General features: G+C 40.6%; 1 protein-coding gene across 2 annotated transcripts in view; it reads left to right on the top strand.

Moving 5' to 3' along the window:
- The window catches only part of LOC141172977 (uncharacterized), a 76,323-nt gene extending 60,054 nt beyond the window's left edge, over positions 1 to 16,269 (top strand). The window contains exons 2-9 of one of the 2 annotated variants that reach the window (XM_073657589.1): positions 542 to 661; positions 3,895 to 4,041; positions 4,574 to 4,714; positions 5,934 to 6,041; positions 6,143 to 6,232; positions 7,526 to 7,669; positions 8,703 to 8,840; positions 14,760 to 16,269. In XM_073657589.1, coding sequence (XP_073513690.1) covers positions 542 to 661; positions 3,895 to 4,041; positions 4,574 to 4,714; positions 5,934 to 6,041; positions 6,143 to 6,232; positions 7,526 to 7,669; positions 8,703 to 8,840; positions 14,760 to 14,965 — 1,094 coding nt within the window. In that variant the 3' untranslated portion in view covers positions 14,966 to 16,269. The remainder of the gene's footprint in view (positions 1 to 541; positions 662 to 3,894; positions 4,042 to 4,573; positions 4,715 to 5,933; positions 6,042 to 6,142; positions 6,233 to 7,525; positions 7,670 to 8,702; positions 8,841 to 14,759) is intronic. The other variant, XM_073657588.1, reaches the window with a different exon arrangement.
- Positions 16,270 to 18,271: the final 2,002 nt, after the last annotated feature.

The raw sequence follows: 18,271 nt of genomic DNA, 5'->3' as shown, positions 1-18,271 counted from the left end.
AAGAAAACAAGGTAGGTAGAAATGGGGGAAAGCACCAGAGAGGAAGTAACTGACTGCACTCGCTCCAAGATTTCACAAGGAAACATGTGAATATCATCAGCATTGCCCAGTAGTAAAGTGAAACTACTTAAACACCCAGGCAAGGGTGTCAATTAGAGCAGGAGGGAGGTAGCCGCTGGGTCCCAGAGTGAAATAGCAAAGAAGATGTCTGTAATGCCAAACGAAAAGATCTTCTGCAACCAACTGCCACATCTGACACACCGTGACACATTCTTTCTTATTCCTTATACTGATAACTGATGTCCATATTTTTTAATAGGGCACAAGGACAGGGGTGGTCCTGGTGGGACAGTTCCTTGGTATAAAACAAAAACGCCCAATGAGTGTCCATATGAGATCCATTCCCAAACACACCTCTCGTTATTGTCACATTGTCACAAATAAATATTATCTGGAAAACGTTATCTGGTGCAATGACTCCATGAGAACAGTTTCAAGGGGATCATCAGATCAATCAACAGGACTTTATTTTCTTTTGCAGCCTATTCCCTGAATTGTACAGAATGCAGGACGACAAATTCCACCTCGTGCACTGGTGAGAGTGTGCAGTGTAGTACAAATTATGTCTGTGCTTCCTCCTACACTGAGACTCGGAATAATGGTAAGCATTAGAGACAGCTTGTGCAAATCTGTGAGTGTACTGATATAGCAAGTATTAAAGCGAATCTTTCAGCAAGTTTCTGCTATGCAATCTGAGAGCAGCATGATGTAAAGGCTGAGATGCTGATTTCAACGATGTGTCACTTACTGGGCTCTGTGTAGTTTTCTCAATAAAATCTCTCTTTTATTAGGAGGAGATTATCATTTCAGGATTAGTTGTCTCGTGCCTCCTCGTCCAACCACGTCCTCAAACACTGATTCAAAGCTGTCTCTCAATATACAATGTACACAGAAAGCTGCCAATCAGTGTTGTGGGTATGGTTATACACAGCTCAGCATTCTGAGCACTGCTAGATATGCAGCAGAGACAACAGTCATAGTTAGTCATACTGACAGCAAGCAGCCCAGTAAGTGATACATCGCTAGAATTGTGGTGTTAGCCCCTACATCATGCTGCTCTCAGATTACAAAACAAGCACCTGCTGATGGAGTCCCTTTAACTTAAATTGGTTGTGTGTATACAAAGGTGGATAAGTACAATGTACTGCATAAAATTGCCATGATACATTATGGTTAGATATAAGTGAATCTGTCAAAATTTGAATTCATCAGTTCCCTCAAAGCATCACAGATGGGGAGGGGGGACATTGGATTCAACACACTGTTAACTTTTTGTCATGAACAGCCCTCTACTGCTGCATATCGTCTGGACAATTACGCAATTGACCATCAATTAATGGAGGAGGCCGCAGGCTGTTACGACTACTAGGCCTGTTATTGAGAAACTAACAGTGAGCGGATGGTAAATACACCTCCGATTCCAACCAATCGAATATATATATATATATATATATATATATATATATATATACCCCAGTACGGTCACTGCTAACTCCACAAAAATCCAAGAACTATCATTAGCTGCCACCACCAATCGTTTTACGGCCGATTGGACACCATTTCAGGTAGTGTATGGCTTTTAGGAGTGTGCTTTACAGAACAAATGGAACAGGATTATTACATTTTATATTTAATCCAGAAAGATAGATGTTTATAAAAAATATACGAAAGATTTTACAAAGGGGACAAACAATACAGAATATATAGTTACTTAAAATAAAATGAATTAACAGAGAAACTTGGTACGCTGGTCACAGAGATGGCTCAGCTAAGCAGATGGAAGCTATCCGATTGAAAACGTCCGTAAACATGGATCCTGCCTACACTGTTAGGTAACTTCCGACAGAGAACAAAGATCATACTTTGCCTTGTTCTTTTATCAGCACCCACACATCTCCCCTTGATGACTCACAATAGGGATGGTCATGAGATGTGGCTTCAGTTCCTGAAAATTATGATATTATCAACATTCACATTATCGTCACTCCTGACGATCACAGACATTCGATGTTGCTGTCATACTTTTTATCGGGATTTTACCTTTTCATAGATGAAACATGGCATGGCTGTTGTCATCGATCTGGTTATTATTTATTTGTGACTTATAGTCAGGTGTCACAGTTATGAAAAAAATATGCATATTCTTCCTCTAATAGTCATGAAGTTGAAAATGTATGTCCCATCAATATTGGATCTATACAAACCCCAATATTCAATATATAACTTTCCATCACAGACACAAAGCCTAGGGAAGTTCTTTCATCATAGCAGCTCATCTTGGAGTAGAGCCTACTGCTCCTCCCTTAATAAAACAAACCCCAGACTTTATGACCATTCCTAGCAAATATACCAGTCTTAATTACCTATCCATACCAGGGAGTCTGGGCTTCCAAAAAGGGATTAATTTGTTTTGTCACTTCTTAGCTATACGTAAATTACTCACTTCCTATATATCAACTGTGTAATTCTACTTCAAGAAATTTTAGATTGCAAGCTCTTTCTCCTTGAAATTTTGTGCGAGAGAGGAGGGGGGGTAAATGCCCCCTCACTGGAGTGTGTTATTGATCTTAATGTTTTATATGTCACATCCACATTGAAGTTATTCGATGGGAATCAAATGTTCTTTATTATGCTTCGAATTGTGGAAAAAAATACTCATCTGTTCTACCGTCTCAGCCCCTCAATCTTGTCCTCTGAAGATATCTCTCCGGCACTGCATATGAGAACGTCTATTCCGGCATTTTAACTTGACAACAGGGCCTCTATCATCAAGTCATAGATTGCTTGATACCATGATGTGCATAGTGATCTTACTACGTCATGACTTGCATCACCCGAGGTGCTCCTGACAACCTTAGGCATGCGTCGTGACCACAGAGGTCTACTAGCCACCGGAAGCCCCGAAATCAAGTAAAGTTGCCCAAAGGGGAGAAGAGGGCGGCATGTGCACAGTACCAGAAGAGGCTCTGCGGAGGACTGGACGTGAGGTTGTAGCGGGTGAGATGAGTATTTTTTTCCACCCCTCTACAAATCATCAATATAGTGACCGGATGACCATGATTTCATTGAGTTTGCACAAACCGAGTCACAAAAATATCAGATTTAAAGGAATTTGATTTCTGGGGAGAATTTGAAGTTAATTTCATTTTCCTCAAACTGTGTCACGGACGGATAAATGGATGTCCAGCAGATGGCACAACACACGGATGCAGCGGGATTATACAGGGGGGAAGACGGCCTTAACTGTAGGGAACGAGGTAACGAGGTAAGGGACACCTCCTGACACCAATCTGTCTCTGTCCCTAAGCTCCCCTAGCGTCCCTAGACAGGTCCTTCCCCCCCTTCGTGATCACATGCCTAAACCTTCGCTGGCCCTTGACTTAACATGACTAGTGCACAGGCCAGCGGGAAACTAGTCTTACCACCACAATAAGACAACACAAGGAAGGGAAGACAAACAATGGAAGACAGAACATTTAGCTTTCGAACAGGAAACTTCACTGCTGCAGCTACAACGAGCACCGCAGCTTCTCCAGAGACTGGCTATTTCAAAGAGGTAAGCATAGAATGAACTATAACCGGCGGTCAGCTGATGGGTCATGTGGCTATTTAAATGTGGGAGTGGCACCAACCAACATCAGCTGACCATCCTCAAAAAGCTGCCAGTAAGAGACTAACATTAACCCATGCTGGACGAAAGGAAAAAAAACTACATTTAAATTACAGCATATCCAGAGCTGCCACGAATCCCCAAGTGATTCGTGACAAACTGATTCGATCATCATCTCATTATAGTGACTCTTCATTTAATGATCTTCTATATACTGTACACAGATGGAACTAGCTCATTAGAATTCATCCGATCCTGTGCTCCAAACAGTCAGTGCAACATTTCAGGGACCATTAGTTTTCCATCCGGAAAGATGTGGATGTTCACATCATGCTGTGAATCTGACAACTGCACATTATCCAATGCCACAGGTGAGTACCCAGCCATCTTTTCTATTCTCTTCCTTTCCTTATTGTCATGTCATACACTTCATACGGACATAGAGTTTCCTTTTAAAGCTTTATTTCAGAAAAATATTGCTTAGCCCCTGTTGTCGTAACATAGTTTTTGCTGAAACTTTACTATTTAAAATTGAATATATTTTATGTACAAGTATATAACTTTATGCCATCAGACAATACAAAAATGCAAGAAAAATAAAAGAAAAAATCGTCCAGTCACATCCATAGAAATAAAGCTATATAATTCTACCACCACTAGAGGGAACTCTGGAGCTGACTGCATACTGTATATAATTCTACCACCTCTAGAGGGAGCTTTGGAGCTGACCACATAATGTGTACTTTGTACATATATACACTGTAAAACACCCTAATAGTGACTATTTTATGGAATTGTAATGTCTGTGCAGAGGATTTGGAGCTGTGTATCAGCTCAATGTACCATGCATAATATTAAGAAGACAATGACATTTGATCTTTGCATGTCCTTCCCCTATTATAGCGCCATCTTTCAGCTCACAGCCCAATGGGGTGATCTGTCCTAGCTGCCAGGCGTCAGATTCAGACTGGTGTTACAGTGGCGATACTTTACCCTGCTCAGGGTTTGAGAACGTCTGTGTCCTGCATGCTACAACAAGAGACGGTAAATCAAATTCTCTTATTTTATCCAAATTGTATGAATTCATTTTTTAATAAAGACAATGTTACAAATCTGCAGTAAAATGATACTTTAACTATAGATATCCAGAATATACAAGTTTCAATTGTAATGTATATTACAAAGCATATCAAACATGCCCGGGTTATACCAGCATAATCCAGATCGCTATAAACAAGTCAATGTATAATTTATACCAGCTGTACATATCTATATATGTACAGCTGGTATAACCTGGGTATCTCCTGTATAAAATTATGTATGTACAGCGGGTTAAACCTGGGTATTTTCTGTATATAATTTTATATAGACAGCTGGTATAACCTGGGCATCTTCTGTATATAATTAGACATGTTCAGCTGGTATAACCTGGCCGTCCCCTGTATATGATTAATTATATATAGGAGATTCCCAGGTTATACCAGCTGTACATATATGATTATATACAGGAGATGCCCAGGTTATACCAGCTGTACGTATATAGTTATATACAGGAGATGTCCAGATTATAACAGCTGTACGTATATAGTTATATACAGGAGATGACCAGGTTATACTAGCTGTAAATATATAATTATATACAGGAGATATCCAGGTTATACCAGCTGAACATATATAATTATATACAGGAGATACCAAGATTTAACCAACTGTACATATATAATTATAAACAGGAGATGCCCAGGTTATACCAGCTGTACATATATATATATATATATATATATATATATATATATATATATATATACACACAGGAGATGCCCAGGTTATACCAGCTGTACATATATAATTATATACAGGAGATACTCAGGTTATACCAGCTGTAAATATATAATTATATACAGAAGATGCCCAGGTTATACCAGCTGTACATATATAATTCTATACAGGAGAGGCCCAGGTTTAACCAGCTGTACATATATGATTATATACAGGAGATGCCCAGGTTATACCAGCTGTACGTATATAATTATATACAGGAGATGCCCAGGTTATACCAGCTGTACATATATAATTATATACAGGAGATGCCCAGGTTATACCAGCTGTACATATATAATTATGTACTGGAGATGTCCAGGTTATAGCAGCTGTACCTATAATAATATACAGAGGATGCCCAGGTCATTCCAGAATGGTGACTATTACTATATACAAGAAGATGTAGGGATTTAAACTTTTGCAATATTTTTTTTGTAAACAGGGAACAAATCTTCATTTCGAGGCTGTGCATCAAAAAGTCTCTGCGGCAGTCAAACATACAATGTGAATGGAAGCAACATCGCATATGACCTGACCTGCACTTGTGGAGGTAACGGTCCCTTATTACTGAGATAGATAGGGTCAGTGTGTTTGGGGGGATATTGCTGCTGCTCACCTTTTCACAATTATTTTATATTCTCAATAATATAGGAACTCCCACATCCACAATGTGTTCAGACACCAATGTAACCTGCGCTGCCGGCACCGTTTGCGCCACAGTGCATGCCGTCACTACTATCGGTAAGAAAAAAAATAGTCATTGAAAATTTAGCAAAATTTACCCAAATCTTTCACTTCTTTGTTTATGGGACATCGGAGTTATTACAAAGCACTTATTTCTAGAAAAAAAGAACAGCCTCTTTTTTTTAAATAAAAATCCAAACAATTCCTTTAAAAAGGGGGATGTCCTTCATTCAGTGCATATAAGAAGCATTAATGAGAACCATTCAATAATTCATCTACCCTGTGGTGGCGCTGCAGAAAAAAAAAATGGAAAGCTTGATGTTAATAAATTGATTGATGAAAATCCCACCAGCTGATATTAACTGCTCCAATCACTTATCTCACTCTATAAAAATGAAATTGAACAAAGTGGACAATTCCTTTAAATGGGAGCAACACTTTCAACAAATCTTTTCCTAAATTAATTGTACAGATGAATGTAAAATTATTTTAATATATTTTCTAAGAGAAATCTGCTTTCTTCTCCAACTATCAGAGACTTCTTCGCCCACCCCCAGCCTCCATTTCTTCCCCCACCCCCACCCCATTCAGCAACTGTGAAAAAACACCGTTTCATTCCTTATTGCCCAAGACAAGCCAGACAGTCAGGATGGTGATGTGTCAGAGAACAACTCCTATTATACTTTATGGAGAGGGAGATTTAAGAGCAGAGTGAGAAAACAGGTAGAAAGAGACAAAGAAAGATTGTCCTGAGCTTTCTAACAAGTCTTTTACCTCACTGCAAAGCTGGATTCACGTCTACACTGCTCGGTGTTGCTGTATAATGTCCTCCATGTTTCTGCTGCTTAACTTTGCGAACAAACTAAGGAATGAAGAGCAGGAATTCCTCTGTGTGTGTGTTGTGTTAGTTATCATATGAGCTCATTTCTTCCCACTAGCTCAGAGTCAATTGCAAATTAAGAAATCGAGCCTGCAGAGGAGTAACTGCTAAAAATGCAAGATACAAGTTATATAATAGCCAGGAACAGTGTTCTACCTCCTGACATCCTGTTTGCAGGTACCTGATGAAGGAAACAGGCCATCCCCGAAACACATAATCCAATAAAACATCCAATTTACCTCTGTTTGGCTCAGCTACCTCCATTGTAGAGCTCAGACTTCAAAACTTTTCTTTTATTTTTACTTTCTCCTGTACAGACACACATGATGGCTTATCCTGAAAAGTTACTTGAAAATATAGTTAAACTTTAACTTCTTGGTATAACCTCATTCTTTCTAATAAGAATGTGTATGAAAGTATATGAAATACTTATTGTTTTTTTTATTTTTTCTTATTGTATTGCCATATAGGTGATGCAAGCTCGGAACGATTTACCAAAACATGTTCACCCATAAATCAATGTGGAATATCAGGAATTGCGAGTATCCCTAATGGAAATATGAAGATAATGTCTGTCTGTTCGATAGATAACTGCAGTTTATCTTTTCCAGAGTGTAAGCGGCCATTTAAGTTGATTGCATTTGATTAATTTGATTTGATTTATTATTGTGACACAAGTCACAATCTGTGCACAAAAATATTTTACAACCACTAGATGGCGATACAATTTTATTTGAAAATTTTAGTTCTTTTACTCACTAGTATATTTTCTGCCTTGGGGCCAGACTTGGTATTACAAGTAGAACAAGTAGCTTGTCATTATTAAACATTAGCATTGATAATGCAACGGCGCAACGATGCAGCAAGTTTAGCAAGGTAGATTTACGTTACAAGCAAGAATTCTCGAAAATGTCCAGATCAGTGAGGAACTAAATATTTCTTTCTGGCAGAAGATAATAAAAATTGTTAAAAACTTTGCATGAGAATAAAGAAAAGGGTTTACTTTATTTTCTCAAAATAGTATCACACAGAATATTGGGTGTATTTTTTTTTTATATTAGTAAAACATTTTTTACTTTTCACTCTATTTTTTAGTCTTCCTAGGGGACTTGAACCTGCAATCATTTGATCATTTTACTATATATTGCAATTATTTCGTACATACCTACAGTCAAATATGGTGGAGGCTCAAAGATGTTTTGGGGTTGTTTTGCAGCCTCTGGCACTGTATGGGTTTACTATATGCAACAAACAATATTGGTACTTTATGATCCTGAAAAGTGGAAAGATGAGCACTAGAATTGGAGCATCAGCTTGATTTAACCACTACAATACCACTGATAGAGATTGACAATGGCATTTAAGTGGTTAAACAGCAGTGATTGGAGCTAGTTCCAGTCGCTGCTGGTACAGTCACATGCTGGCTGCATAAAACAGCACCTAAGCAGCTCCATACACTTGTACCTCCTTCATGATGGACAGAAAAGGAGCAAAAAAGGCTTCAATTGCAATTTTGGATATATCCTGTAGATAAGTGAGGTGCTGTTTCTGGGACCAAAAATCAGACCTCGACATGTTCTTCTAAGATTTTCAATGCACATGTAGAGTTTTTGCAAAATTTTGATATTTTTCATTTCTTTTTAAAAGTTCCAATAGAGAAAACGGAACTTAATGGTGTGACATGTCGGAAGTGCATATCAGCAGATACTGACTGCTACAGCTCACAGACGATGAAATGTACTGGGGATGAACGAGAATGCCTACTACAGACAACACAGCTCACTGGTAAGTCATAAAAAATGTCCAGCTCTATGAGATATCAATGTGGTCTTAAATCTTACATAAAAAAGTGTTGTTATTATCAGCACATTATCAGTTATATTCTTAACTTTTGACATAAATCTTTTACTTGCAATACTATACCAGACCACAAGGTGTGCTGTTAGATTAGAAGTCTACATGGATCACAAAGTATACTTATTCAATAAACAGTCATGGTCGAAAGAGTTGTCACCTTTGAAATTGTTCCAGAAAATTAAGTATTTCTCCCAGAAAAAATGTTTATTTCCTTTGTGTGTATTGGACCAACACAAAAAAAACAGAGAAAAAAAAGGAAAATTGGACATTATTTCACACAAAACCTCAAAAATGTTCTGGACAAAGTTGTTAACTCATATTTTTGGAAAGGTGATAACTTTGTTTTAAGCATGTGATGCTCGTTCAAACTCACCTGTGGCAAGTAACAGGTGTGGGTAATATGATAATCATACCTGAAACCAGATAAAAAGCGGAAATGTTGACTCAGTCTTTGCATTGTGTGTCTGTGTGTGCCACACTAAGCGTGGAGAACAGAAAGAAGAGAAGAGAACTGTCTGAGGACTTGGAAACTAAAATTGTTAAAAAACATAAACAATCTCAAGGTTACAAGTCCATGTCCAGAGATCTTGATGTTACTTTGTTCATGGTGCGCAACATAATCAAAAAGTTTGCAACCCATGGCACTCTAGCTAATCTCCCTTGACGTGGATGGCAGAGAAAAATTGCTGAAAGGTTGCATTTCCAGATAGACCAGATTATGGATAAGTAGCCCCAATCAAGTTCCAAAGAAATTCAAGCTGTCCTACAGACTCAGGGTGCATCAGTGTCACCACAAACTATCCATTGAAATTTGAATGAAATGGAATCCTATGGCAGGAGACCCAGGAGGACCCCACTGCTAACACAGAGACAGAAAAAAGGTAGACTGCAGTTTGCCAAAATGTACGTGAGTAAGCCAAAATTCTTCTGGGAAAGTGTCTTGTGGACAGATGAGACCAACAAGATAGAGCTTTCTGGTAAAGCACATCATTCTACTATTTGCTGAAAATGGAATGAGGCCTACAAAGAAAAGAATACAGTACCTACAGTCAAATATGGTGGTGGTTCAAAGATGTTTAGGGGTTGTTTTACTGCCTCCCGCACTGGATGCGTTGACTGTGTGCAAGGCATCATGAAATCTGAAGATTACCAAAGGATTTTTGGTTGCAATGTAGTGCTTTTTTGTGTTATTCAAATACACACTGACATGTGGAATTACAATAATTTTCTGGGAGAAATATTTCATTTTCTGGAACAATTTCAAAGGTGCCAAAACTTTCAACCATGACTGTATGTAAATATTTGGTTGCCTGTTGTCACTACTGCATGAAATTGACTAGTAATAAAAGATATAGTGAGATCTGCAAAATAATAATTATTATCAAGAGCATTTATCCAAAATATTGCCCTTAAATAGGTTTCTTTCTTAGGATAACATTTTTTAAAATGTTAGAATTTCACTTAATTCATCATAGAAGAGTCTGGGTTTCATATTATGGCCGATAAGACGAGAAGAAATACATAGGCATATGATTTTATTCTCCAAGGGGCTTCCTGGAGTGTTTGTATTTTTATAGACTAATCTCCAGGGGCTTCCTGGATTGTTCTTTTACTTTATACCCTTATAAAAAAATGATAATATAAAAAAATTATTCGACTTTCATCTAGAAAAATTGTTTAAATTTTTTCTCATTTGTCATCCATATGCAATCCATTTTCATAGAGCAGCGGCAATTAAAAATTTATAAGACCAAACACAGTTTTTTATGATAAAGAATTGCTAAGTTTTGGATGCTATATGGTGGCTACTCGTGATGAGCGAGCACTAAAATGCTCGGGTGCTCCAAGCTCGGGACGAGCACATTGGAATACTCGGGTGCTCGACCCGAGCAACGAGCCCAATGTAAGTCTGTGGGAAACTCGAGCATTTTTTTGGTGGTCCCCCCGGCGGTCTGCAGAAGGTCAAAAATTGACCAAATCGATGGGAACAGTGCTCAATTAAACGTCAGGCAGGCAGAATATATAGGCAGATAGGCAGGCAGGGTATATAGGAGGGTGCATAAAAAACATATCAGGGCACTTGGAACACACTAATGCCCTCCGATTTTCATGCACCCGTTTCTTTAAAAAAGCAAGCCGGCAATTCATCAGCGGCATACGCCGGTACCCGACAATTTAGAACAGAAAGAATAGAGCATCACACATAGATTAGATAGATAGAAACATGTCAGTCACATATATAATAAGTAGAGTGACAGTGTTGATTACTGTACTTGTCATTTAGAGTTAAAATAAAGGATTTATTAAAAAAAAATTGGCGTGGGGTTCCCCGTAATTTTAGTCTCTAGCGGAGGTTAAGCAGATGGCTGGGGCAGATGTTTGAAGCCAGGGAAGGGGGTAATACCCACGGAGCTTCCCAGGCTACTAATATCAGCCCCCAGCTGAATACCTAGCCTTTACCAGCTATTAAAATGGGGGACCCCCCCAAAAAAATGACGTGGGGTCCCACCTATTTTCATAGCTAGCAAAGGCTAGGCAGACTGCTGGGGGCTGATATTAATAGCCCAGGAAGGGTGCCATGAATAGTGGCCCTCTCCCAGGCTAGAAACACCACCCGTCAGCCGCCCCAGAAATGGCGCATCCATAGGATGCGCCAATTCTGGCACTTAGCCTCGCTCCTCCCACTGCCCTGTAGCGGTGGCAGTGGGGTAATAGGGTTGGGGTTGATGTGAGCTTATAATGCCAGCTGACATCAAGCCCAGGTTAGTAATGGAGAGGAGTCTACAAGACACCCCCATTACTAACCCCATAGTCAAAGTTAAAAAAAAAACACCCAGAATAAAGTCTTTTAATTGAAATAAACACACAATTCTTTAATGTTCTAAATTAAACCATACTTACCATCGCGCCCATTACAGCTGAAGCCAACGATCTCCTAAAATAAAAATAAAAAAATAAATAAACCAACCTCATCCTTACCTTTCCATGGTTCCCAGGACGGCTCCAGCTCTGCTACATTCACATGACAGGCTGGATCGCAGCCGAAAGCTGCCATCCAGCTTGCCATGCCGCAGACACTGAGAAGCGCAGGCATGCTTGAGCTCCTCAGCGTCTCGCTGTGACGGCATCCAGATGAGCTGAGTTCATGTCCAATGAACTCAGCTCACCTCATGCACGTCACTGACAGCGTGGGAGAATTCTCCTGCGCATGCGGTGAGCGTGAGAGAATTCTCCCACCCTGGGATGGCATTGAGATGACAGGCTGGATCGCAGCTGAGCGCTGCCATCCAGCATGCCATCCTTCATAGACACTGCAGAGCGCAGGCATGCTTGCGCTCTGCAGTGTCTCTGAAGGATGACAAGCTGGATGGCAGCGCTCAGCTGTGATCCAGCCTGTCATCTCAATGCCATCCCAGCGTGGGAGAATTCTCCTGCTGAAGCACTGAGCGCAGGAGATTTCTCCCATGCTGTCAGGGCCCTGGATGAGTTGGGTACAGCGCCAGAAGATGGCGCTTCTATGAACGCGCCATTTTCTGGGGTGGCTGCGGACTGCAATTTGCAGCGGGTGGGGCCCAGAAAGCTTGGGCTTCCCTGCGCTGCGGATTCCAGCCACCAGCTGCCTAGCTGACAGCGTGGGAGAAATCACCTGCGCTCAGTGCTTCAGCAGGAGATTTCTCCCACGCTGGGATCGCATTGAGATGACAGGCTGGATCGCAGCTGAGTGCTGCCATCCGGCTTGTCATCCTTCAGAGACACTGGAGAGCGCAAGCATGCCTGCGCTCTGCAGTGTCTATGAAGGATGGCATGCTGGATGGCAGCGCTCAGCTGCGATCCAGCATGTCATCTCAATGCCATCCCAGCGTGGGAGAATTCTCTCATGCTCACCGCATGCGCAGGAGAATTCTCCCACGCTGTCAGTGACATGCATGAGGTGAGCTGAATTCATTGGACATGAACTTGGCTCATCTGGATGCCGTCACAGCGAGACGCTGAGGTGCGCATGCATGCCTGCGCTTCTCAGTGTCTGCGGCACGGCAAGCTGGATGGCAGCTTTCGGCTGCGATCCAGCCTGTCATGTGAATGTAGCAGAGCTGGATCCGTCCTGGAAACCATGGAAAGGTAAGGGATGAGGTTGGTTTATTTTTATTTTTTTATTTTAGGAGATCGTTGGCTTCAGCTGGAATGGGCGTGATGGTAAGTATGGTTCAATTTAGAACATTAAAGAATTGTGTGTTTATTTCAATTAAAGGACTTTATTCTGGGTGTTTGTGTTTTTTTTTAACTTTGACTATGGGGTTAGTATTGGGGGTGTCTTATAGACGCCTCTCCATTACTAACCTGCGCTTGATAAGCTGACATCAACCCCAACCCTATTACCCCACTGCCACTGCTACAGGGCAGTGGGAAGAGCGAGGCTAAGTGCCAGAATTGACGCATCCTATGGATGCACCATTTCTGGGGCGGCTGACGGCTGGCGTTTCTAGCCTGGGAGAGGGCCACTATTCATGGCACCCTTCCGGGGCTATTAATATCAGCCCCCAGCTGTCTGCCTAGCCTTTGCGAATTATTAAAATAGGTGGGACCCCACGTCATTTTTTTGGGGGGTCCCCCATTTTAATAGCTGGTAAAGGCTAGGTATTCAGCTGGGGGCTGATATTAGTAGCCTGGGAAGCTCCGTTGGTATTACCCCCTTCCCAGGCTTCAAACATCTGCCCCAGCCTTCTGCTTAACCTCCGCTAGAGACTAAAATTACGGGGAACCCTACGCCATTTTTTTTTAAATAAATCCTTTATTTTAACACTAAATGACAAGTACAGTAACCAAAACTGTCACTCTACTTATTATATATGTGACTGACATGTTTCTATCTATCTAATCTATGGGTGATGCTCTATTCTTTCTGTTCTAAATTGTCGGGTACCGATGTATGCCGCTGATGAATTGCCGGCCGGCTTTTTTAAAGAGACGGTGCATGAAAACACTATTATTTTTTTTAATAAATCCTTTATTTTAACACTAAATAACAAGTACAGTAACCAACACTGTCACTGTACTTATTATATATGTGACTGACATGTTTCTATCTGTCTAATCTATGTGTGATGCTCTAGTCCTTCTGTTCTACATTGTTGGGTACCGGTGTACGCCGCTGCTGAATTGCCGTCTTTTCATGATTCACTGTGAGCACTGTTCCCATCGATTTGGGCAATCACTGTAATGCCACAACCACCATGGCTGTGACATTACAGTGAGTGGCAGACAATCCCTGCATGATTGGTGCTCTAAATAGCGCCAAACAGGCAGGACGGGGACCCGAGCTCCCGCCCGAGCATCGCGTAAGTGCTCGGCGAGCTCCGAGCATTTCGAGTACTGAGATGCTAGGGCGAGTACAGAGCAGTGGCGAGCATGCTCGCTCATCACTAGTGGCTACATATGAAATCTGATTTTTTTTTTTTTTTACTCACCCATAGACTAGAATAAGTGAGTCTCATATGACAGACTCCAAAAATTAGTGCATGATGCCTTTTTTTTCACGTGCTAATTAGGTCGGTTTTTATAAAAAGAAAAAAAAACGCTTATCCGCACTGTGCCATGGAATAACATTGGTTTGAATACTGTCCGTTTTTTCAATCATGTGAACCTACACTTAGAAGGGCGTATCTGCAAAAGGAAAATAACAAAATGCCTTATCCCATCCTTAAGCAATTTAATAGAAGTCTAGATTAAGTGGTCAATTTATCTATGGCACCTCTTCAGGTGAACTTAGGTATTGCGCAGCTTATGTTACATTACGTAATTCAGACATTTACCATACACTTGTATAAATAAAGTTTATCTATTTGCCAGGAAAAACCAAAGCTTCAATAGCCATGCGTAGCTGCACCACTAGGAGCATCTGTGATCTCACCAGGCAGGATTACACCGTGGATGGAATAACCTCAGCCACTAAATTCACCTGCACCAGCGGAGCGGCTCCTGTGCGGAGAGACCTCGTCACCGCGGCTGTCATCTCTCTGCTGACTCTAAAATATCTGATTCTAATCAATGACTAAATAGAAAATAAATTCAATATTTTTAATGGGCCCTCGTTCCGCTGCAACGTATAGATGTATAAAAAAATCCGAATTTATCAGCATTTTTTGCAAAACCCGAAATCAATCGTTATTTATTACTTGGAATGATGAAATAATAATTCGTGAATCCTTATTTTGTTGCTATAAATGTTTTGATGATGACGATCGCCTCTAACTCATCATGGCGACAATCAGCGGGGAATGGAAATTACATTTGTATACGTGCTTGTGTAAGGAGGCATGCAACGGCAGGTTTCTGGGTGAATGTGGGCTGTCATGTGGAGATGTGATATGTCTGTCTGCTGGTGTAATATCCGGACATGAATGTGACTGTAATATTTACAAATATGAAATATGATGACACTGGGACGGGGTAGATGCATATTGGTAAATATAGTATCATATCTATTTATGTATGTAGATTTTGTAACAAAGTTAGTAATTGTTTGGATGTTTTTTGTTTACGCATTTAATAAAAGGGAATGTCCAACGTTTATAATAAAAATGGCTAAAAGCTGGAGGATCTCATTCATATCACTGTGACTATACCTGTAATCACCATTAGAAGTTGATGATATCTAAAAAAGAAACTGACAAAGTACAGAATGTAAAGGGATTGTCCATAATTTTCTTTACAGCTTATGAATAGAATTGCACTATAATGCATCATTTATCCTGTACTGATCTTAAGTTCCATCCTGTATACTCCAGAGCTGCACTCACTATTCTGCTGGTGCAGTCACTGTGTACATACATTACATTACTGATCCTGTACTAATCCTGAGTTATACCCTGTATTATACCCCAGAGCAGCACTCACTATTCTGCTGGTGCAATCACTGTGTACATACAATACATTACTGATCCTGTACTGATCCAGAGTTACATCCTGTATTATACTCCAGAGCTGCACTCACTATTCTGCTGGTGCAGTCACTGTGTACATACATTACATTACTGATCCTGAGATACAACCTGTATTATACTCCAGAGCTGCATTCACTATTCTGCTGGTGCAGTCACTGTGTACATACATTACATTACTGATCCTGAGTTACATCCTGAATTATACTCCAGAGCTGCACTCACTATTCTGCTGGTGCAGTCACTGTGTACATACATTACATTACTGATCCTGAGTTACATCCTGTATTATACTCCAGAGCTGCACTCACTCTTCTGCTGGTGCAGTCACTGTGTACATACATTACATTACTGATCCTGAGTTACCTCCTGTATTATACTCCAGAGCTGCACTCACTATTCTGCTGGTGCAGTCATTGTGTACATACATTACATTACTGATCCTGAGTTACATCCTGTATTGTACTCCAGAGCTGCACTCACTATTCTGCTGGAGCAGTCACTGTGTACATACATTACATTACTGATCCTGAGTTACCTCCTGTATTATACTCCAGAGCTGCACTCACTATTCTGCTGGTGCAGTCATTGTGTACATACATTACATTACTGATCCTGAGTTACATCCTGTATTATACTCCAGAGCTGCACTCACTATTCTGCTGGTGCAGTCACTGTGTACATACATTACATTACTGATCCTGAGTTACATCCTGTATTATACTCCAGAGCTGCACTCACTATTCTGCTGGTGCAGTCACTGTATACATACATTACATTACTGATCCTGAGTTACATTCTGTATTATACTCTAGAGCTGCACTCACTATTCTGCTGGTGCAGTCACTGTGTACATACATTACATTACTGATCCTGAGTTACATCCTGTATTATACTCCTGAGCTGCACTCACTAATCTGCTGGTGCAGTCACTGTGTACATATATTACATTACTGATCCTGAGTTACATCCTGTATTATACTCCAGAGCTGCACTCACTATTCTGCTGGTGCAGTCACTGTGTACATACATTACATTACTGATCCTGAGTTACATCCTGAATTATACTCCAGAGCTGCACTCACTATTCTGCTGGTGCAGTCACTGTGTACATACATTACATTACTGATCCTGAGTTACATCCTGTATTATGCTCCAGAGCTGCACTCACTATTGTGCTTGTGCAGTCACTGTGTACATACATTACATTACTGATCCTGACTTACCTCCTGTATTATACTCCAGAGCTGCACTCACTATTCTGCTGGTGCAGTCACTGTGTACATACATTACATTACTGATCCTGAGTTACATCCTGTATTATACTCCAGAGCTGCACTCACTATTCTGCTGGTGCAGTCACTGTGTACATACATTACATTACTGATCCTGAGTTACATCCTGTATTATACTCCAGAGCTGCACTCACTATTCTGCTGGTGCAGTCACTGTGTACATACATTACATTACTGATCCTGAGTTACATCCTGTATTATGCTCCAGAGCTGCACTCACTATTGTGCTTGTGCAGTCACTGTGTACATACATTACATTACTGATCCTGACTTACCTCCTGTATTATACTCCAGAGCTGCACTCACTATTCTGCTGGTGCAGTCACTGTGTACATACATTACATTACTGATCCTGAGTTACATCCTGTATTATACTCCAGAGCTGCACTCACTATTCTGCTGGTGCAGTCACTGTGTACATACATTACATTACTGATCCTGAGTTACATCCTGTATTATACTCCAGAGCTGCACTCACTATTCTGCTGGTGCAGTCACTGTGTACATACATTACATTACTGATCCTGAGTTACCTCCTGTATTGTACTCCAGAGCTGCACTCACTATTCTGCTGGTACAGTCACTGTGTACATACATTATATTACTGATCCTGAGTTACATCCTGTATTATACTCCAGAGCTGCACTCACTATTCTGCTGGTGCAGTCACTGTGTACATACATTACATTACTGACCCTGTTCTGATCTTAAGTTACATCCTGTATTATACTCCAGAGCTGCACTCACTATTCTGCTTGTGCAGTCACTGTGTACATACATTACATTACTGATCCTGAGTTACATCCTGTATTATACTCCAGAGCTGCACTCACTATTCTGCTGGTGCAGTCACTGTGTACATACATTACATTACTGATCCTGTACTGATCCTGAGTTACATCCTGTATTATACTCCAGAGCTGCACTCACTATTCTGCTGGTGTAGTCACTGTGTACATACATTACATTACTGATCCTGAGTTACCTTCTGTATTGTACTCCAGAGCTGCACTCACTATTCTGCTTGTGCAGTCACTGTGTACATACATTACATTACTGATCCTGAGTTACATCCTGTATTATACTCCAGAGCTGCACTCACTATTCTGCTGGTGCAGTCACTGTG

Source organism: Phyllobates terribilis, unplaced genomic scaffold, assembly GCF_046119375.1.
Source record: "Phyllobates terribilis strain yellow unplaced genomic scaffold, ASM4611937v1 Scaffold_12__6_contigs__length_324123572, whole genome shotgun sequence".
Lineage (NCBI taxonomy): Eukaryota > Metazoa > Chordata > Amphibia > Anura > Dendrobatidae > Phyllobates > Phyllobates terribilis.
This window is presented reverse-complemented; position numbering and strand designations above follow the sequence as displayed.